At 32.6% G+C, this 24,570-nt stretch overlaps 1 protein-coding gene across 2 annotated transcripts in view; it reads left to right on the plus strand.

The window, feature by feature from the left end:
* The window catches only part of LOC145684317 (ATP-binding cassette sub-family C member 5-like), a 247,495-nt gene that overhangs the window by 193,175 nt on the left and 29,750 nt on the right, over window positions 1-24,570 (plus strand). For both annotated transcript variants that reach the window (XM_081756504.1, XM_081756503.1), the window contains exons 23-27: window positions 758-886; window positions 4,524-4,615; window positions 7,436-7,644; window positions 12,405-12,555; window positions 15,619-15,802. In XM_081756504.1, the coding sequence (XP_081612630.1) occupies window positions 758-886; window positions 4,524-4,615; window positions 7,436-7,644; window positions 12,405-12,555; window positions 15,619-15,802 (765 nt within the window). The remainder of the gene's footprint in view (window positions 1-757; window positions 887-4,523; window positions 4,616-7,435; window positions 7,645-12,404; window positions 12,556-15,618; window positions 15,803-24,570) is intronic.

Here is a 24,570-nt window from a genome sequence, read left to right on the forward strand (position 1 = left end):
GGCAAATTTCAGGTCAAAAGAGCAGTAAATGAGAACAATAAAACGAAAATAAAACTTTCTTGTCCATTTAGCAACATTTTGTTTTACTCATTCTAATTTTAGTATTTATAATTCTTTTCCTATGAAACTTACCACAAATATACATTTCCCGATTATACACATAGTATCAATATTAAAAGTACCTTGCAAAATCATTATCAAATTATATTCTTACAAGAAGATAGTTATAGATATCCGACAATCATTTTGGACATGAGTGTACATAAGCGTACTGTACAAATTTCATGTCTCTATCCGTCACAGCTTTGGTAATTGAATTTAGTTCCCTTGTGCTCTGAACACTCCACATGGAACTTACAGGGTGGCCACAAAGTCCCGTTATCCCTGAAAATAAGTAACATAAACCACTAAACGTACGTACATAACTACATGGAAGAAATTGAATGACATGAACAACAATGCTTTCGAGAAGTTTTATTGAGATAGAAAACATTTCAGTACACTAAACTCCTGAAAAAGATTAAAAAAAACGTTCCCCTATATAACCAATGGGCTAAAAAACAAAGATGGCGAAGGTACTAAACAAACGTAACTAAAGTTAGTTGAACGATAACTCGGTATACCAGGTAAACTTATAGAGCAACGTCTACCCGTAAGAAAAAGATTAAGAACTTCGCTGTAGACGAGAAAACCACGGACTCCATATAATCTAAGTTTTACAATACTAATCAAATATTATTTTCGTATTTTAAATTAGGACAGCAGCATGTAATCTGAAAGCCATTCAATTCCACACTTTATCGCCAATGTACAGACATATTTTATCTACTATAGATGGCCTAACAACCATCAACACTTTTGGGAAAGGAAAAGATTTCTTCAACAGGTGAGTTACTTTTGAAAAATAAAATAATAAATTCGGTTTGTCATTACTTGTAGAGCGTGTAGAGCACATTATAATGTAAAGAATTATCCATTTGCTTGCATTCCTATATCAATTGTTAAATCCATTATTTCGAATATTACGCATGCAATATTTCGAATGCTTTCGGAGGGGAGTGCTTGTGTGTAGCATTCGAAATATTGGATTTAACAATTGACATTAAAGCACAAATATGTGAGTAATTCGTTAAATTCAGTTTAGTTTCTCATTTGATTTTGCGGAACCCTTTATTGGGTCGTGTTGCTCCCAATCAACATCGCATTCTACAGTATTGCTTTATCCGGACGAATTATAACTTCAGTGATCATTTAATTGGCATTATTTCTTTCATACAATACTAGCAGCGTTCACCCCGCTTCGCTGCGGTCACCCCGGAACGCAATAAACTTTGTTACTTAGATAATTTTTACTTTTTCGCTTTCAAGTGATATGATAAAAACCATAGAAGATTGCAGTAAATCTTAACATTATATCGCCTGTCATTTATGTTAACCCGCCCCGCTTCGCTGCGGTCATCCCGGTGCTGGCATATTGTAAAAGTGTCTGTAAAAATAAGCAAATCAATTAAAAAATTTTAAACAGAAGATTCAAGCTATTTTCCGCTGTATATCGCCTGTCATTTATGTTAACCCGCCGAGTTAACGGTCATGCGGGTTGCATAAATACGTTTATTTTTACCTATGATGAACTAATAACAAAGGATTTGTACCTGAATGGTCAATTATCTCAAGACACTGGTAATTAAAAATTAAAGTGATATGATAAAAACCATCTAGGGTCCAAATCCTAATAACCCCCCAAAAATGAAAGAAATCGGTTCAGCCGTATTAGCGTGATGAGCTAACAAAGGATTTGTGCGTTCTCTTTTATATATATAGAAGATTCATATACATGATTTGCGGATCGCTTCTTTAGATACTTCTAATCTTCGTCAAGAGAGGACAGTCAAATTTAGTATTGAACAAGCTATATCTCCTACTTTCCGCGAAAGTTCTTTTTCTTTTTTCTTCTTTTATTTCTGGTTTCTTGCTGTGTAAGAAAATATTTCAACGATACTGTTAGCAATTACTGAGAGTATTCTTATGATATTTTACCATAATAGGGCAATGCTGCTCAGTAGCTACACATACGACCTGTTTTATGGCAATGTTGCTTTGAAATAAACACCCTGTATTTTGTAACCAAAGTACAAAAATACTTTAAAAAATTACGAAATTATGATCAGGAAGACATGGTTCAACTATAAGAGCAAACTAAATATTTTAATGGTAATGCTATCAATGCTTGCCCATTAAAGGGTTAATGCTTAATACTCGTAAAAGTAAAGAGAAGAAACAAACAATAAAATCACTGGATCAATTAAATACACAATATAGAAACTAGAAATAAACTTATTCATGTAAACAAGTTAACAGTTCTTTTGTTCACTTTTAATGTTTGAGTAGTAGATAATAAAACTAAATCTAATCAAACCACTTGGCATAACGGCCCATTTTGTGGGCCTAAGCATGCTCCAGCGCCATCTACTAGCAATCGACTAAACTACGTTCAGCCTAGCGACGAGCATGTGGTCAGAGCGCTACGATGTCCTGTCCGTAACAGAAAAATCAGGAGCTTTCTAGTCCTAGTAGCCGTCATGTCTTGTTTTCACGTGACTACCCAGTTTGCCTCACGACGCTGAGTGGACGCCGAAAGTTGAGAAGCACTAACCGGGAACCGAACCCGGATCCAGGAAGACATGAGTTGAGTTGAGTTGATTTTGAGTTTAACGTTCCGTTCAGCAGCGAGGCTATATGAGACGTGGACCTACTGATTAACGTGGAATCCGAATCACATGAGCTCCCGCCGGGAATCGAAAATCAACTCAACTCATGTCTTCCTGCATCCGGAGTCCAACGCTCTAACCACTACGCTACGGTGCTTCCTCGACAATTAATATTTGCATAAAATTCTTTCTTTAGTAACTTAATTTTAATACCAGTGTAAATATAAAATTGAAATATGTTAAGTAATATATAAAAGTATATATTATGATTTTCAATATTTAACAGTTAGATAATATTCCATAAAATGCTGTATTTAGTAATTATCTTCAATATCAGTACAAACGTAGGTAATAATGTTGGTAATTAATAGCTAGATAATACTGCATAAAATAAATTAATATATAACTATTATGAGAAAATATTATCCATTCGAGCTTTTATGACAAGTTAATACGAGGAAGATTTCATTGAATGCTTATCTCACCTGCATCAAATACAACACGTTTAAATGAAATGAACTCTTTTCATTCCCCATCCACCCAACAATTATGCCCGTGAGGCTAAGGGAGACGATAATAAAGCAAGTGAATGATGATGGAAGAATTGGTAGAATGAGAATGCGGGAGGAAACGGGAGTAGTCCGAGAAAACCCACAGACACGATGTTGTCTACCACAAACTTACTTGGTTTGGGATCGAACCATGGACTCTACGCACCAGAACCAAGCGCTCTACCACTCAGCTAATATGCATTCCTTAGAACATACAAAGTTCAGGTATATTATATACATATAAAGATATATATACAATTGATAAGTGTTAATGTGCGAAATTTAAAAGTTACTGAAGAGTTTAATTAAAAATAGGAAAAGAAGTATCAAATATTGATCGGATTCCACGTTAAATTATAGATCCATATTTCATATAACTTCAGTGCTAAAGTGTAGGTTAAATTATAAGCAAAGAAACAAACAAATGAAATTAATGAACTTGTCATCAATTTAATGCATACAAGTTACTGTTTTCAATTTTCCTCCAAAATATATGGTCACTAATATATGGTGGCTATTTTCATAACGATAGTAGTACTAGAGTAAACTATCTACAAGAGGAATAAAAGGGAAAAAAAATAAAACACGAATTCACTGTTAAAACAAAATTAAGCTTCTTTCTTATATACAAACAGTAACTTCTTAATGTTGTATGTTACCTTATGAATGTTAATTGTTCAATTTTAGCTTTCTTTCATCCACTGGAAATTCATGTTGTATTAATCAATAACATTCAGCAATTCTAATATTTTTGTTGTATAAATCAATAACATTCAGCAAATTCTAATCTTTTTGTTGTATTAATCAATAACATTCAGCAAATTCTAATCTTTTTATTGTATAAATCAATAACATTCAGCAAATACTAACCTCTTTGTTGTATAAATCAATAACATTCAGCAAATACTAATCTCTTTGTTGTATAAATCAATAACATTCAGCAAATTCTAATCTTTCTGTCGTATAAGTCAATAACATTCAGCAAATTCTAATCTTTTTGTCGTATAAGTTAATAACATTAAGCAAATTCTAATCTGAAGTCCTTAGGTCTTAATGTAATGTACATATTTTGATGAAAAAATTGATAAATCAACAATTTGTTTACATCGAATTGAAGAGGATTATTTAAAAATAGATTTTTTAAAAATTTTTATTGATCCTTCGTATCTAACATCTTTATAATAAAGCATCGACTAATTGTTCATAGTGATTGTGTATTTCGTATTTCTAACTTCTTCTAATGAGTTTCATATCTGATTCACAGGTTTTGTACTTTACTGGATGACAACACAAGCAGCTTCTATTTATCAAGTGTAACTATGAGATGGTTAGCACTACGAATAGAATTTCTTGGAGGTTGGTATTAAGTCAATAGTAGAATTATGTAAAATAGAAGTTAAAACTTATAACATTTTAAAGATAAAATTTACAAAGTTTTACTGTGAGGACTTATTTAAGTTATATACGAGGTGTGTTCATAAAATATCGAAACTTATTTTTTCCCTCGTAAACTAATGAAGCGCGGGAGACTTTCTTCGGTGTAGATGTAGAGGGGACACTCACGCGCAGTCATAAATTTTTTCCCTCGTAAACTAATGAAGCGCGGGAGACTTTCTTCGGTGTAGATGTAGAGGGGACACTCACGCGCAGTCGTGAATTTTTCCCTCGTAAACTAATGAAGCGCGGGAGACTTTCTTCGGTGTAGATGTAGAGGGGACATTCACGCGCAGTCGTGAATTTTTTCCCTCGTAAACTAATGAAGTGCGGGAGACTTTCTTCGGTGTAGATGTAGAGGGGACACTCACGCGCAGTCGTGAATTTTTTCCCGTCCGCAGAAAGCGCCAGTCACTGGCAGTCAGCCAACGAGTGAAGACGTGTAGTAAGCGGTCGTTGGATTTCAGTTTTTTGTAAAATGACAGAAAAACTGGTGCAGCGATATTCCACCAAATTTTGCCAAAAACTCGGTGATGCCCAAGTGGAAACCATTCAATCGAATCGTTACATGCAATTTTGAACGAGAATTTGGTAATGAGGAGGATGCCCGCGAAATTTGATTCAGGTTTTCATCGCCAAGCACGACATTCCTGTGTGTCGTCCGACTCCCTACTCATCCGACATGACTCCTGTGATTTTTGGTTATTTCTCAAGCTGAAAATGCCACTGAAAGGGGTCCGATTTGAATCAAGAGAAGATATCATGCGGAATGCAACGGCACGGTTGTTCACCATTCCGAAAAAAAAAAACATTTTAGAAGTGTTTCCAACAGTGGCAGGAATGCTGGGACAAGTGTGTGCATTACCAAGGAGACTACTTTGAAGGGGCTTAGTGTTAGGGATTTCCAAATCAATAAATATATTTTAGCCAATCAAAGGTTCGATACTTTCTGAACATACCTCGTATATTTACTAACTATTAATGCTGTGATTACAGAGTATTCAACTTATCTTCTGAAATATTCAGTTCTTAAAGCTTATGTAACTAATAATTTCTTACGTGTTATCGATATAGTTATCATATGAGATATGTAATTACAAAAATATATTCTTAACCTTTTTATTGTTCAAGCAATAATATTATTTAAATTAATCATATGTTTATCATGTTAAATAATAATAATAATAAATACATGTTACTATACAAGTTTATTTTCTTTCAAAAATTATAGACAATAAAAAATTATTAAATCAAACACTAATATATGAAAAGTAACAGCTATTCAGTTTTCTTTATAAATTTAAATTGCTTAATATTGAATTTATTATTTTAATATTACTAATCTGAAGATTCAAATCGAAGTCATTTTACAACGTCATAAATTATAAATTTTGCATTGAAAAAGTTGTATACAGGATTAAATAGAAGGTCTATAGATTAAATAGTTTATCCTTATAAGAGTACTGCACTAAAATAGTTATATTTTGTGGTGTTCTACTTTGCTTTAATACAAAAAAGAATAATACCTGTGTGATTACCTTTTCAAATAATCTCGTTTTTCTACTGCTAATTAAAATTAGTTTTAGCAGCAATAATTAAATAAGATATATAAATCATATACTGATAAAGACATTTGTTTTTAGAATAACAGAAACCTCAAGATATTCTAATAACTGATTATCGAAACATCAGGAGATCACAATAATAATAGAAACCCCAGGAAATTACAATAACTACTAATAGAAACATCAGGAAATTACAATAGCTAATAATAGAAACCCCAGGAAATTACAATGAATAACTAATAGAAACTTAAAGAAATTACAGTAACTACTAATAGAAACATTAAGAAATTACAATAACTAAGAATAGAAACCCCAGAAAATTACAATCAATAACTAATAGGAACTTCTAGAAATTACAATAACTTACTAATAGAAACTTGGGAAATTACAATAACTACTAATAGAAACATCAGGAAATTACAATAACTAATAATAGAAACCCCAGGAAATTACAATCAATAACTAATAGAAACGTCTAGAAATTACAGTAACTACTAATAGAAACCTCAGGAAATTACAACAACTGATTATTGAAGCATCACGAAATTACAATAACTAATAATAGAAACCTTAGGAAATTACAATAACTACTAATAGAAACCCCAGAAAATTACAATCAATAACTAATAGAAGCATCAGGAAATTACAATAACTACTAATAGAAACCTTAGGAAATTACAATAACTACTAATAGGAACATCAGAAAATTACTATAACTATTAATAGAAACAACAGGAAATTACAATCAATAACTAATAGAAACATCAGGAAATTACAGTAAATACTAGTAGAAACATCAGTAAATTACAGTAACTAATAATGGAAATCCTAGAAAATTACATTTAATAACTAATAGAAACTTACTGAAATTACAATAACTACTAATTGAAACCCGAGAAAATTACAATCAATAACTAATAGAAATTTCTAGAAATTACAATAAATAACAATAAAAAAGCTTATGAAATTACAATAACTAATAATACAAGTATCAGGAAATTATAATAGCTACAATGAATTCGACAAATAACTCCCTGAAACTATCAAAAATATAATTCTTAATTCATTTTCTTACACTCTACGTATTGCATTATCTTCGTTTTCTTGATTCTGTTGCTACATACTTGGTTATGTGTTTTAATATACTCCAGTATCAAATGATTCCTATTTTTTCCAGTTCTCAACACTTGTGTTATTATATTCCTAACGGTTCTGTACGCAAATTCAATCCAGACTTTTCCTGATGACATTTGTAGTTTAGCTGCTATTGGTCTATTACTGACGTTTACGTTACAAACTGGAAGTGTTTTTCAGTGCAGTGCAAGAAGTTTGTGTGAAACGGAGGCTGTATTTGTTCCCGTTGAAAGGGTCCAGTATTATATTCAGGTACATACTTTTATGGCTAATTTAGTTACAATTCTTTATTTTTTATACAGTAGCTTACTTAAACCATAGAGGTTATTGCTCTCAGAAATACTTTAATTTGCTGTAGTGAAAATAACAGTATTGTAAATCTAATCTCTAGACTTTATGTCTATATAACGTGATGTTAGTATATTTTAGATAATTTTCACCTTTCAGTTAATTATTCTAAAAAGAAATATATCACAAAAGAAAGTATATCACCATTCATTTCATTTTTCTAAACAGAAATTATTACAAAAGAAAGTATATCATCATTTACGTAATTTTTCAAAAAAGAAATCTATTACAAAAGAAAGTATATGTTCATTCATTTCAATTTTCTAAAAAGAAATCTATCACAAAGGAAAGTATATCGTCCTTCGTTTTACTTTTCTAAAGAGAAATCTATTACAAAGGAAAGCATATCATCCTTCATTTCATTTTTATAAAAAGAAATCTATCTCAAATTAAAGTATATCGTTCTTCATTTCATCTAAAGAGAAATCTATCGCAAAGTAAAGTATATCTCCTTCATTTCCTTTTTGAGACACCTAGTATCAAAAGCCACCAAATCCATTTTTTACCGAAATTGAGTTATATATTGCTTGTTATATGTTTCATCTAAAGGAACTCCATGGAATCAGAATTTTGTTTAAAAGCCTAATATTTCATACTAAAAAACTAGTACAAATATGGAATTTTGTACGCGTGTATATGGAGCTTTGCGCGATTACTCGAAACTAAGTGAAATAGATGTGGCGGATTTTGATACTAGGCGCCTCATATAGTCCTTCATTTTAATTTTCTAAAGAGAAATCTATCACAAAAGAAAAGTATATCTAGATCATTTCATTTTTCAAAAACGAAATTATCACAGAGGAAAGCATATCATCCTTCGTTTTAATTTTCTAAAAAGGAATCTATTACAAAGGAAATCTATCGTCATTTATTTCATTTTTCTAAAAGGAAATATATTACAAAGTACAGTATATTGTCTTTCATTTCGCACAAAAGAAAGTATATCGTCCTTCATTTCATTTTTCTAAATGTAAATCTATCACAAAAGGAAAGTATATCATTTTTTGGTTCATTTTTCTAAGAGAAAATATATCACAAAGAAAAGTATATCTCCTTCATTTCATTTCTCTGAAAAGAAGCCTATCACAAATAAAAATATATCGTTCTTCTTTTTTTTTGAAACGAAATTATCACAAAGAAAAGTATGTCATCCTCCATTTTATTTTTCTGAAAAGAAATCTGTTGCAAAGGAAAGTATATCGTCATTCATTTCATTTTTCTGAAAAGAAATCTATCACAAAGAAAAGTATATCGTCCTTCCTTTCATTTTTATAAAGAGAAATCTATCTCAAATTAAAGTATATCGTTCTTCATTTCATCTTTCTAAAGAGAAATCTATCGCAAAGGAAAGTATATCTCCTTTATTTCCTTTTTCTAAAACGAAATTATCACAAAGGACAATATATCATCGTTCATTTTATTTTTCTGAAAAGGAATCTATTACAAAAGAAAGTATATCGTCATTAATTTCAATTTTCTAAAGAGAAATCTATTACGAAGGAAAGCGAATCATTCTTCATTTCATCTTTCTGAAAAGAAATCTAACACAGAGAAAAGTATATTGTCCTTCATTTCATTTTTCTAAAGAGAAATCTATTACAAAGGAAAGTATATTGACCTTCATTTCATCTTTCTAAAGAGAAATCTATCACAAAGGAAAGTATACCTCCTTCATTTCCTTTTCTAAAACGAAATTATCACGAAGGAAAGTATATCGTCATTCGTTTCATTTTTTTTTAAAAAGAAATGTATTACAAAGAAAAGTATATCGTCATTCATTTAATTTTTCTAAAAAGGAATCTATGACAAAAGAAAGTATATCATCCTTCATTTCATTTTTCTAAACAGAAATCTATCTCAAAAGGAAAATATATCATTCTTCATTTCATTTTTCTAGAGTAAATCTATCACAAAGGAAAGTATATCTACTTCATTTCATTTTTCTGAAAATAAATCTATTACAAAGGAAAGTATATTGTCTTTGATTTCACTATTATAAAGAGAAATCTGTTACAAAGGAAAGTATATCGCCATTCATTTCATTTTTCTAAAAAGAAATCTATCGCAAAGGAAAGTATATCAACTGGTCAATAAAATGATGAAGTGGTGTATACTATAAACATGTATAAATTGTGATGATATTTGAAATGCTGTTTATATACAGCATATTATGATAATTGAAGATACTTGGATGATAGGAAAGTTTAAAATTGTCATTATTACGGCTATTCTGTTGTTTTCTGCTGTTCTAATGCTGCTTATATAATATATGATGATCAAAGATACTTGGATGATAGGAAGTTTATAATTGCCATTATCATGGTTATTCTGTTGTTTTCTGCTGTTCTAATACTGTTTACATACAACATATAATAATCAAAGATACTTGGATGATAGTTACGAAGTTAAAATCAGCATTATCATGGCTATTCTATTGTTGTTTTGCACTGTTCTAATGCTGTTTATACAGTATATAATATATGATAATCAAAAATACTTGGATGATAGTTACGAAGTTTTAATTCTCCATTATGGCTATTCTATTGTTTTCTGCACTTCTAATGCTGTTTATCTACAATATATGATAATAAAAGATACTTAGATCGTAATTACGAGGTTTGAAACCGCCATTATCATGGCTATTCTGTTGTTTTCTGCTCTTTAATGCTGTTTATATACAGTATATGATAATCAAAGATACTTGGATGATAGGAAGTTTAAAATTGGCATTATTATGGCTACTCTGTTGTTCACTGTTGTTATAATGCTGTTTTAATACAATATACATAAGGATACTTGGATGGTAGTTATGGAATTTAAAATCGCCATTATCATGGAAATTCTGTTGTTTCCTGCTCTTCTAATGCTGTTTATATACAATATATGATAATCAAAGATACTTGGATGATAGGAAGTTTAATATCGCCATTATCATGGCTATTGTATTGGTTTCTGCTATTCTAATGCTGTTTATATGCAATATATGATAATCAAAGATACTTGGATGATAGCTGTGAAGTTTAAAGTCGCATTATCATGGCTTTTGTGTTGTTTTCTGCTGTTCTAATGCTGTTTATATACAGTATATGATAAAGATCTTGGATGATAGTTAGGAAATTTAAAATTACCATCATCAGGGCATTGTTGCCAGGCACTTGCTAAACTAAGAAACTTTATGCAGTGTTCTTCAGCTATTCTTTTAGTCTCCACGTTCGATTTTTGTTTTAATACTGTCAATCAACCTAGGTTGTTTTGACCTTCGCTCTTTCTTCTGCGACTATACTTCCTAGCACATCGCTCATGGTACAGTTTCTTCAAAGCCAATGTCCCAATCAGTTTCTTCCCCACTACTTCGAACACCTTCTCATTCATTTCTCATTCCAACCATCTAATTCTCTCTATTCTTGCTACACCCACATTTGGAAAGCCTCCAGTTTTATTTTCATTGCTTTTGGGTTATGTCCGTGTTTCTGCTCTATACGGTACAATACTCCCCGCGAAGCATTTTATGAGTCTCTTTCGAAGCTCTTTCTTCAAGGAGACTCAAAATATACTTTTCTTTGGCCACTCCTATCCTCGTATTTCACATTCGCACTTCACGTCTTCACTAACAATACTGACCACTAGTCTTGTAATACTAATGTGAATCTCTTTAAAACCAAATGTTTTAGAGTTATATATACAGGGTGGCCCATTTTTAATCTTTCCACGGAAATATCTCGAAAACGGTTTAACATAAATGAACTGAACAAAAACTCGAATAGGAAATACCATGGGGCAAATCGAATGGTAATGTCGCAGTGCCCTCCAGGGCCGCTCTTCAAGAAGATCCGGGACCCAACTTTAACATTTTAAGTGGAAACATGGAGCGAGTGACACCTCGTTCGATATATCTTTACAAACTAAAAAGCGATGTGGCAAAAGATTTTTCATATCGGTCACCGTATTCAGAATGGCCGCCAAGATATGTTATCTGTATCAGATAAACGTTCAGTACCACTAATATGAAAACGGTTGAACATAAATGAACTGAACAAAAACTCAAATAGGAAAGCCATGGTGCAAATCGAATGATGTTATCGCGGTGCCCCTCAGGGCCGTCTTTCACAGCGCCCAGGTGCAACTTAGAAATTTTAAACGAAAATATGGGTCAAGTGATACCTCCTTCGATAGATCTTCATACACTAAAGAGCGTTCTGGTAAAAGATTGTTCATATGGGTCACCGTTTTCAAAATGGCCGTCAAGACATTAGGAGGTGAAAAAAACAGAACAGGTAACTAGTTTTCGATACCTCTGGCCTATTCCTCAAAACTACTACAGGTAGTCTTGTAATGTGTTTTCTTACAAGTCGTTAAATATCATGAAGTAGAAACATTGGAACAATAATAAAAGTAGTTTCTAAATACTAATGCTAATAACTCTAATATGGCATGAATTTATGATATTTACAGCCCTTCTTCAAGTTTTATAACATGTAATTAATTTTCTCTTCAAATTCTGACTTCAACTAAACAGTTTAGGTTTTTGAGGTATTTGTCTCGTCGTCATAGTAGAACAAAAAAGCAAAATAAAATTAGTGATAACTGATACACTGATTCTAAGTAGAATAATATTCTATACATTTTACATACTTATTTTAAATTTTATGTTATTATTATTTTAGGAACAGGAAACTGAGACTGAACCTGAGGTGCCACTTAAGCTTTCAGAGAAATGGGTTGTCTCGGGAATGATTATCTTTGACAAAGTAACAACGCAAAGTAACGTTTCTTTGAAGGGCACAAGCTTCACAATAGGATCTGGAGAAAAAGTCGGTTAGTGATAATGATACTTATAATGACACTTACGATGGTCTTATAATGCTAAGAGTTATAATGACACTTATAATGTTAATTGAAAGTTAAAATTTATAATGACTCTTATAATACTGAGTTATACTGATACAATGGTAGGAGTTATTCTTCTAATGATAATTAAAATAATAAAAGTTATAATTCTTATAATGCTAAGATTTGTTTATAATGATCGTTATAATGCTAAGAGTTTCTTTTGCGTGAAAGGAACAAAATTACTTGAACTACATTCAAGTTAGATAATTCCATTTTGAACTCGTTCACGTGAATGCTCATATGAATTTCGTTGATACATATGAGGATAAGATTTTTATGATAATAGTTATAATAACTAAGGATGCTCATTCCCACAAGAGCTTGGCTGCAAACCCTCAAATTTACAATTCTCTCTTCCAGATTTATCACTGACCCCAAATTTACCTTTCTCATCCAAATTTGCCATTATGTCATCCTTAAATGTATCTTTTCTTCGCTCAGATTTAGTATTCTTCAGTTTGATTGTACTATTTTCAAAATTTATGCAAAATTTTTAGAAATTGTCCTCCAAAATATTCTTATGGGCGCAACATGCGCAACACAACCTATCTGGGCAAACTTGATAATGATAATTATAATGTTAAGAACTACAGGTGATTGTTGTAATGTTAGTATTTAGTCCTTAACTCAAAATAAATGTTTTTTTCTATATATCAGTGAAAGAGAAAACAATCGATTTTTTACATACACTAGATCCTCTGTAGATATGAATTCTACAACACACAAAGAGTAAAAATGTGACTGACTGGACCGTGCCGATGTATTAACCACTACGCTACCCAGTCTGCTTCTCAGAACAGCCACTCACCGTCTCATTCTCGAGGCCGATGCTCTCTGCTCGGACCGCGTGGGTTGTACCACAGACTACTGCTATACTTGAACAATCCCTGTGTTCATATACTGAGCATCTATGACCAGGGGCGTCATTTCAGACTTCGCTTGAGGGGGGCAAGAGCACCACCGACATAAGACTTTCACGTTTTGTACTAGTATATTAGTAGAAAATCGATTAAAGTATATGTATTCCTCAAACTCTTGGGGGGGGGCAATTGCCCCCTCCTGCCCCCCCTAAATGACGCCCTTGTCTATGACGCTTGTTATTTCATACATATCAATAAAAGAGGAAACAAGCGACTTTTTAACACACCAGATCCTCTATAGATGTTAATTCTACAACACACAAAGAGTGAAAAAGTGACTGACTGGACTAGGGCTCGAACCAGGGAACTCCGACATATCGTGCCGATGTATTAACCACTACGCCACTCAGTCCGCTTCCCAGAACAGCCACTCACTCTCGAAGTCGGTGCTCTCCTCTCGGAACACATAGGTTGCACCACAGACCAGTGCTGTGCTTGGGCAATCCCTGTGTCCATACAGCGAGCACCTACGACGGTTGTGATTTGATATATATCAATAAAAGAGAAAACAACCGATTGTTTAACACACCAGATCTTAAGTAGGTGTGAATTCTGTAACGCACACGAAGATATGAATTCTATTGTCCATGCACAGCAGAGGTCTGCGGTACAACCCACGTGGTCCGAATGGAGAGCACCGACCTCGAGAGTGCGAGAGTGAGACGAGAGAGGAGGAAGTAAAAGCAAAAGAGAAAATAGAAAGCGGAAGAAGTAAAAGGAAACGAAAATATGAGGGAAAGAGGAAGGAAGAAGTAAAGAAAAGAAGTAAAGAAAAATACGAGGAAAAGGAAGAAGTAAAACAAAGAGGAAGTGAAACAAAGAAAATTAGAGAAAGGAAGACAGACAGAAAAATTAAGAAAGAAGTAATAGAAAATACTTATTAGTGGAAGAAATAAAAGAAACTAAGTAATAGAGAGACAAAGTAATGAATAAAAGAAACAAAGAAAATACAAGAACGAACAGGAAAAATAAAAGAGAAATAAAATGTGAGAAAGAAAAATAAAAGAAATAAAATATGAGGAAAAGAGAAAAGAGGTGAAATAAAAGAAATACAAGAGAGAGAGAGAGGAAGAAGTAAAACAAAAGAAGTATGAGCGGGAAAGGAAGGAAAAGTAATAGGAAAATACGCGAGAGGTATAAATAAAAGAAAATGAATTCGAAAGAGAAGTAAAAGAAAAAAGAAAATAGAGGAAGAAGTAAAAGATAAAGAAAATATGAGGGAAAGAGGAAGGAAAAATTAAAGAAATAAAATACGACAGAGAGAAAGATAGGAAAGAAGAGGTATGATAAATAAAATACGAAGGAGAGGAAAGAAGAAGTAAGACAAAGAAAATACTAGAAAGGAAAACAGAGAAAAAGAAAGAAGTAAAAGAAAATACGTGGTAGTGGAAAAAATAAACAAAGTATGACAAGGAGAAAGGAATGAATAAAGAAAATAAAGAAATTGCGAAAAAGAGAAGGAAAAATAAACGAGAAAGTAAATATGAGCGGAAGAAAAATATAAAAAGAAAATATTAGGAAAAGAGAGGGAGAAATAAAAAAATACAAGAGAGATGAAGCAGTAAAAGAAACGAAGAAAATATGAGCGGAAAAGGAAGAAAATGTAGAAGAAAAAAGTAAAATACGCAAGAGGAATAAATAAAAAAAATGAATACGAGAGAGAGGAAGATGTAAAAGAAAAGAAGAAAACAGAGAAAAGAGGGGGAGAGAGAGAGAGGAAGAAAGAAGTATGAGAAATAATATGCAAAAAATAGGAAGGGAGAAGTAAAACAAAGAAAATACGAGAAAAAAGACATATACAGAAATAAACAATAAAGTTGAAGAAAATACATGATAAAGGAAGAAATAAAAGAAAGAGATAATACTAGAGGTTAGAAAGAAGTAAAAGAAAGAATGAAAATAGAGACAGGGGTAGAAAGAGAGAAAGTTTTCGTTCTTCTTATCTGTTTATCTTCTGAACGTATTATCATTCAAAAAGGAAGAAACTTATCTTTTTCTTCCAGATAGAGAGAGAAAGAGATTAATATAACCTCCGTGTCTTCTAACATTTTGAATTATTTATTTGCAGCACTTATTGGTGACACAGAGTCAGGGAAAAACTTCATCCCATTGGCCATGTTGAGACTTGTGGACATCTGTTCAGGATTCATTACCATTGACGGTATTGATATATCCAAAGTAAAACTTCAGCAGCTAAGATCTCAAATAGCATTCGTTCCTAGTCGACCAATTCTTGTTTCCGGAACAATTAGGTTCGTAATTTTTCTTTCATTATTTTCAGTTTCCTTGAATTTTTTTCAGTGAAAAAGAGGTTAAAATAACTTCGGAAGATTAATTTTAACAATGTGAAATACATATTGAAATACTTGCTTTGTATTTTATAGAAAACAGTAGTCAATAACTATAATAATCGAGATGTTAATCATTTAGATATTATTTCGCAAAATTTCTTTTATATATAAATCATACGAGGATTCTTAATAAGCTACCTGAGTTTCTAATGCAAAATAAAATATTCTGTGTTTAAGTCGCAACTTTACATCTTCTTAGTAAATACTCTGTCAATATGTTTTACAAAGACAAAGATAAATTTTCTCCTGCATTATTTATGTTACGAATGTATGAGTGTAAAAAAAAAGTTTATTTTGGATCAAAAGATGCAAAAAATTTTCAGGCAAAATTTTTTATAGGCCTTATATCTGGAGAACTACATATAGTGTAGCCGAACCCAAACTATCACTTAACTCAGTATGAGGTGCCTTGTTTCGTAAAAAATACAAAAACTCGATTTAGAGGCTGTTCAAAAATTTTATGGCCCCTGATCCAAAAACACTCCAATGTATTTCAATCAAAAATTTTCTTGTACGCCTTATATCTGGAGAACTACATACAGTGTAGCCAAACTCAAACTATCACTTAACTCAGTATGATGTGCTTATTCAGTGAAAAATACGAAAACTCGATTTAGGGTCCGTTCAAAAATTTTGTGGACCCTAATCCAGAAACTAATGACTAGCCAATATTATAATCTTTTGATGCATTTATTTGGATCATTCCTAAAATTCTTGGCCAAGATTGCAATATTTTGATCCATTTTTTGGATCATTCCTAAAATTCTTCGTATTAAGGTATTTGTGTACTTGTAGGACTTTCGTTCAAAGCATGTATATAATAAGCATTTTGTATTTTTGACAACTGTATGCGTACTCTTAATTATATTCAAAACAGGTAAATAAATAAATAAATAAATTGAAAGGTTTGATTACTGAATGTGATTATTTATTTATTTATCGACACAACAGGCATTACTGCCCAGTTACAGTATCTACATATAATACATAATTTTAAATTATAATGATACTAAGACTTGAATTAAAATAACACATTTTCCTTAAAAACCTTTTTTTCTTAACAAAATATTACTCTTTTTAACGACTTTTGAAAACTATTAAATATATTTACATCTTCATAACCCTTACTGATTTTATTGCATGTAGCACAAATTAATCGTGTAGGTGACATAGGCAGTGCATTTGTACGTGCCTCCCTGCAGTAGAACAGGCCACTATCTCCCTTGCGTGTTTTGAGGATTGGAACCAAGACCATTATCCCTGCAATTATGTCTATACAGTCTATTTTGTTGTGCAAAAGTTTGTGTAAGAAAATTGGGTCGTTGAACGTCCGTCTTTGTTCAAGTGTCTGAAATGTAAAGTTACCAAGCAAATTATCATATTTTGGATAAAATCCTGTCCTTTTGTATGTGAGAAAACGTCTAAATTTGCTTTGTATTTCAATTTTTTTGACTGCGTGTTTTCACAGAAGTGTTCCAAATAAGTCAGTGTAGCAGTAATGCGCCATAACGGGTACACTGCTATTCTCGAAAGGGTTTAATGTAATCTCCCTTTGATGCGGAACCGAAGGCAAATGATTTAGTTAGCAAAAAGTATTCAATAATTTCAATATGATTAACAATTTATTTCCAATATATGTAACAACTAGAATAATAGCAACAACTATATATATATATTTAACACTTAACATAACAAACAACACTTAAATTGAAGTCTTCCCCTTTCATTTCTTTTGATAGCGGTGTGAACCATTCCACAATTTAACGCCCATGAATTAATTCTATCCAAATAATAATTTAAAGCTTTCAATATTAAATCCAAAATTGTTTCAAGTAATTTATATGTTAATTTCAATATAACTAAAGAAATAGTTACGTGTGATCCGATGAACATACCCCCGGAATCGAAGTATTGATCGGTCCAAAATGGCGCAAAAATAAAAAGGTTAGAATTTAGAACATACTTACGGTTCCGTTGAACATGCCACATCAAACACACACTTACAATATGATTATATAATTATTCACATTTCAGGCTTTGCTTTCACACCACTTCACAAGCGGATCTTAAATTATTTTCCAACACTAATCACAAAATTTACTTCAAATCCATTTAACTAAACCATTACAATTCCTAAATTGTCTTCTTATTTCCAAAGAGTAATTTTAGATCCGTCGACGATTAGCTTTTCTTCTGTTCTGACGCTAATCGCGGGTTGTCATTTCTACCACAGTTCATAGGTGGCGCTGTTAACTCTCGATGAACAAACGAAGCACAATGTTCATTGAACCTGACCTACTAACATAGATCATAGTTGCTAACTGTATGCGGAAATTACTAATCAGCTGTTTCAGTGTCCAGACTAAAGTTCTTTTTTTTTCTTGGAGAAATGTTACATATAAAATTCCCCACGGTCGAGTTTTTTTTCATAAACTGGTTAGAGAAATTTCGAAAAGAAAAAAAATATTGTTTATCTTAATCACTGCATGCAGAAGAATTGGAACAAACTCACCACGAAATTCACCAAAGTCTCTCACAAGAAGATGTCAACAGGAGCTCCATTTTCCATTCGATGAATTCAGATGACGAGTGTCCATCCATTACAGAAGAGATGACAAATAACCAGTATGTTGCGCATACAGAGTTTTCCTATCCACCTTATGACTCGGATTGGGCGCCAGATAAGAATGGAAGGGTTTGACATGACGAGGGACTCGTCGTTCACAAGGACGTTCACAGCCATGGCATAACATAACCAATTCTGAACCTGCAGAATTGAACAACAAGCACAGTATACAAACACAACAAGATTACATTAATAAGTTTAACACAATATTGATGACAAATTCTTCTTAAAAATTTTCATGTTACAAAGTCAGAGTGATTACTATCATTGTTGTTACTATTTATTTCAGAACTATTACTAGCGTTACAATTTTCAAAACCAAAATTATCAAGCTGTCTTCGATAGTTAATATTGCTAAAATTGCAAGAATTATTAGAATTACTAGTATTGCTAGGATAATATTTCTTAATGAAACTAACATGCCTTTTTATTTTAATATTCTTATCAGCTACTAACTGTAACCAGACGGTGTTCCTTGTTGGGTAACTAAGGATTTCAAATGGGCCATGGAACTGACTGCTTAATTTTGGTTGAAATCTCTTTTCAAGAGAAGCCTTCATTATTCTCTTTACAAGTACTTTCTCACCTACTGGCAAATCTATGTCCCTATGTTTCTTTGAATAAATCTTCTCTTTTCTTTTCCAGGCCTTTTCAATGTTTTCTACAATAATTTTACTTAATTCTTCTTTATTTTGCGAATTTTCAAGAATACCTAGGTCTAAGATCCAATTAATGTCCAAAGGATTAAACATTTTGCGTCCCAAAAATAATTCACTCGCTGTCTTCCTCGTTTCACTATTCTCACTAGTGTTTAAAGTATATTGTACCTGATATATATACTTTGACCATTGGGTTTGATTTTTATGTACATAACATTTTATTATTTGTTTTGTTTTATGTTTTTATTTTGACGCTCTGTCAAATTACTGGACATGGAGTAAGGAGACGTATGAATACGTTTAATACCTAGACTAAACAAGTAACTCTTGAAGTATTCGCTTTGAAAATAACTTGCATTGTCACATATAAGTTTGTTTGAATACCCGTAGGAGTAGAATATCTTATCTAATTTTAAACAGATCGATTTCGCATTTAAATTTCTAAGAGGTTCAATAATCACAAATCGTGAATAACCATCTGTTAATACCAAAACATATTTAAAACCATTACTAACAGGCCAGGGACCCATTATATCTAAATATACGGAATTGTTCGGATATCTTTCTTTATGTGAGTAGTAAGTACCATATTGAGTGGTATTCCTGTCTTTACAAAATTGACAAATTTGGCATTTTTGTATAAACTCTCGAATACTTGGAAATAAATCTTTACAAGTATATCTACTAGCTATTTTAGCAATCGTACGTTGCGATCCACTGTGGCCACCCTCCACAGGGTCTTCGTGATGATATTTAATAATACTATATTTAAGTGACTCAGGAATAACCGCTCTTAAGCCACCATATTGTTTCCCCTTAGTTTTCTTTAACAATACACCATCTTTAATCAAATAAGAATGTTTATTCTTACCACTCTCAATTTCTTGGATAATAGTACGTAAAGATGGATCCTCTCGCTGATGCTCACTCAAAGGTCTATGGAAAAATGGATTTCTCCAAAAATTTACAAAATTTAAATGTACATCCTTCCCATCTACTTTCTCAATTTCCATAATGTCCTTCGAAGGAGGGGTAAAATCAATATAATTATTCATACGAGAAATATAATCCGCTAAATTATTATGTCCACTACGCAAATAAACTATATCGAACTGATATTTACTAACCTTTTCTATAAGGGAACCATATTTCTTTTGACGCTTATGATTTCGAAGAATCCAAGTCAAAGCTGAATTATCACAATAAACCGTGAACTTTTTATGTAAATACATATCGAATTTATCAAGAGCGTGAACTAAACTTCTCAATTCAAGTTCAAAAATGCTCTTGGACCAGTCTGATGGGGGTATACGTTTACTAAGAAAATAAACAGGTCTTAATTTACCTTCTCCATCATATTGACTTAATATGGCCCCATAATTTTTAGTCGAAGCATCAACATGAATTACAAAAGGAGCATCCATATCTGGAACTCTAAGAATCACGTGATTTATGATAGCTTCTTTAATTTTCTCTAAAAGTTCATCCTCCTCCTTTCCCCAGACAAATGGAACTGAGGGAGACCTCATTGCATTTAATGGAGTTAACAAATCAGCATAATCTTTCAGAAATCTGAGATAGTAATTTAAAAATCCTAACATCTTATTTAAAGCACGCTTGTTCTTTGGTTTAGGCAAATCTCTAATTACTTTGACTCTATCTTCATCTATTTTCATTTCCCCATTACTGAATTCATATCCTAAGATTTTAATTTTTGACTTCAAAATTTTTGCTTTATGAGGACTGATAGTAATCTCCCATTCACGAAGACGTTTAAGTACTTTTTCTAATATTTCTTTATGCTTTTCTATTGAATCTGTGTGAATAATCAAATCGTCGCAATAAATATCTAAATAGTCACCTTCTAGATCTCTAAAGATTTTATGCATTAAGCTAGAAAGAATAAATGGGCTAACAGCTAAACCCATCGGGAGCTTAACCATTTGTAATAGCCTATTAGGTGTTGCAAAAGCAGTTATTTTTCTACATTCTGGCTTAATGTTTACTTGAAAAAAAGAACTTTTTAAATCGACCGTTGTATACAGAGTATGACGTCCAATATTAGAAATAATGCCCTCTAAATTAGGTGACGGATAAGCTGTCAATAACAACTTCTTGTTGACAGCAAAATAATTTATGACAAGTCTTTTAGAATTGTCCTTATTCGTCACCAAGAAACATGGTGAAATGTAAGGACTACTATCAATCTCTTCAACAACGCCAGTTTCTATTAATTTATCTATATACTGATTAATTTCTTTCAATTTATGCTTAGGAACTGAATAAGGTTGAGTTATGCTAGGAGAAGGATCTGTTAACTGAATTTCATACTGATAATCCTTAACCTGACCTAATTTTTCCGTTATAACATCTTGAAATTCTAAAGCTAAATTTTTCACATAGTCAATTAAATTTTCATTAACAATATTCTCAAAATCATTAATACCTTTTGATTTTATTTCGGCCTCCTCCATTGAGATATCTCTATACGTAGGATTGGAAACCCTGGAGCCAGCTGGTTCTCCCACATTCTCATGCGCCGTCGAAGTTCCTGGCGACATCAGCCCCACGCACGAAGTTTCCAACGGAACCTTTTCTCCTCTCTGCCTCCTTCCTCTACCATTACTGGTCTGGCTCTTTTTCCCAAAACTCCTTGGCTGAGGTGAATTTTGAATTTTTGCTCTGCCCGATGCATGTTGTGGAAAATCAGGTCTGTTACCTCCGTAGGACTCCCAGGCTGAGGCGCCAAGTTGCCTGGGGGCATTCCGGACAGACCTGAAATTATATGGAGAATCGCACAGCTTACTGTTCATAACACAAGATTCCCAATCTAAAGGCTTTAATCCCACTTTAAGATTCACTTTCTCAAACCAAAGTTCTTGAGCATTAACGTTAATATGTGCAAAATTTTCGCGAAGAAAGTTTATTCCAATTAATAGTTTAAGTTTTGGATGTTTCACTACACCAAACCAGGCAGAAAACCGAACACCATTAATGAAAAATATAATTTGTACCAATTCACGCACTACTAGTTCCTTGTCTTGCATTATAGTGACGGAATAATTTACTTGCTTAACCACAGGTTGACATTTTGTTCGAATTGCCTCTAAAACCTTTTCCTCGACGAAATTTAAACTTGATCCCGTGTCAATGATACAGGGAAACAACGTATGACAAATGCTAACAGGTAACTGTAATAATGTTCCATCATTACCGTCTTCCTTGATTGAGTTTGAAGAACTATGAAATCCTAAAGCGTAATTTGATCTCGAAAAATTTCCTCTAGGCTTAAATGTTCTATTCTCCGTTGTTTGGCGAGTGTTCATACTCCTTAGAGGGGCTTTAAATCTCGGGGGAGGCATATTGTCCTTCCTTATAACCCTTTTATAATCTTGACTATACTTTTCATTAATTTCAAAACTCTCAGCGAAGTCTACATACTCATGTATTGTTTTCGGAACACTTAAAATTAATAACAAATTTCTAATTTCCGGAGTTACTAAATTACTAATCATTTTACATATTTCCTCCTCACACATTTCCATTTCCAAAATATTCAAAGTACTAAACTTCTCTTGAATGAAATTTAATAAATTTTCGTCTTCCCGCATAACTCTATACAAAACCGATTTCATAAATTCAGTATTTACCAAAGGAGTTACAAACTTAACCAATAACGAATGACAAATATGTTCCCAATCTGTAGTGATAGTTAGTAAACGTTGTAATTCCTCGTAAGCTTGTTTTCTACATTTCTGAAGACTTGAAACTAGTATAGCTTCCACAGGAGCTATTTCCTTAACAATTAACATATCAAGCTTTAATAGGAAATGACAAACCAATAACCCATCCGTTCCATCTATATCCGGTACTTCACTTATTTGTTTTTCTAAAGAGCGAAAAATACTTTGAGAAAATTGCTTCTGGAAATTACAAACTATGGGAGCTCGCAACACTGGTTGATTCCAATGTCTCTCTATGTTAACTGCAACTGGCTGTCTTTCTCTCCCCTCCTCATGATTCTCGTTATCAAAAACTATAAGGGGTGGGTCTGCCACCGGAACGTAAGGTGCTGTCGCACGCCGTAATTGGTTAACTCGTAACCCTCTCTGCGCATTATAAATACTCATTTTTTCTCTCTCTCTCTCTAGCTATCTGCCTAAACCAAACACAAAGAATATTACCCAGCATGTAATTCCTACTAAATCAAGTTGTTTGCCTTCAATAAAAACAGGTTCGATTCCTTCACGCATCAAAGTTTGTTACCGAGAACAGAAGAAAAGGTAACTTTTAATTTGTATGTAGCAGTAATGCGCCATAACGGGTACACTGCTATTCTCGAAAGGGTTTAATGTAATCTCCCTTTGATGCGGAACCGAAGGCAAATGATTTAGTTAGCAAAAAGTATTCAATAATTTCAATATGATTAACAATTTATTTCCAATATATGTAACAACTAGAATAATAGCAACAACTATATATATATATTTAACACTTAACATAACAAACAACACTTAAATTGAAGTCTTCCCCTTTCATTTCTTTTGATAGCGGTGTGAACCATTCCACAATTTAACGCCCATGAATTATTGTGTTTTTCAGATGTAAAGCATCACGGGCAGTAGCCAATGCTGTGCGATATTCCGCGCGGTGTTGCCGGATTTCGGACTCCCCTTTCCCTTCTCGCTCTTCCTCTAGTTGAGATTATTACACATACATTGGCAACATTATTCACAATGTAAATATACTATTTCAGCAAACTCAAAGATTTTGGCTGTGTATCCTAGAAGTATATATAGCAACATACCTGAATAACATACCTATTAACTTATTCCAGTGGAACTGCTAAACGTTCGTCTTCAACACTACTTCCACTATCGTCTATGTCAATTAATATTTCGCCATTGTCTGAATCTGACTCTTGTAAATTTTTTATTATGAGTTCCAAAAGTTGTAAACACAAAAAATAATTCTTCGAGCTTCACTTCGTAGCTTTTTTTCTTTTTTTTTTTTTTAAAAAAAAGAAAATTCCGCACTTGTACTGGGTTTCCTTAAAGATATTGTCAACTATAATTTTGGAAAACAAATGAACTACCACGAAAGAAAGCAACCCAGACACTGATGAATTCTGTTTATGCTAGAAGAGAAGATGCGTTCCTACACACACAATCAGCTCCTTTGCTTCCATGTCTGTTCCTATAATAACATACTCTTGTACTTGATGTAGGTCTCACAACAACAATCCATCTGATTCGTAAGCAACACGATATGGTCGAGTTTGTTTTGGGTTACAATAATTTATGACACCACTCAGACGCCTGGTGCTTTTGCATCCCTGCTAGAGGAGTAAACAAGGAGTACGTAATTGGCCACACATACGTAAG

Source organism: Thermobia domestica, chromosome 4, assembly GCF_964235325.1.
Source record: "Thermobia domestica chromosome 4, izTheDome1.hap1.1, whole genome shotgun sequence".
NCBI classification, from domain to species: domain Eukaryota; kingdom Metazoa; phylum Arthropoda; class Insecta; order Zygentoma; family Lepismatidae; genus Thermobia; species Thermobia domestica.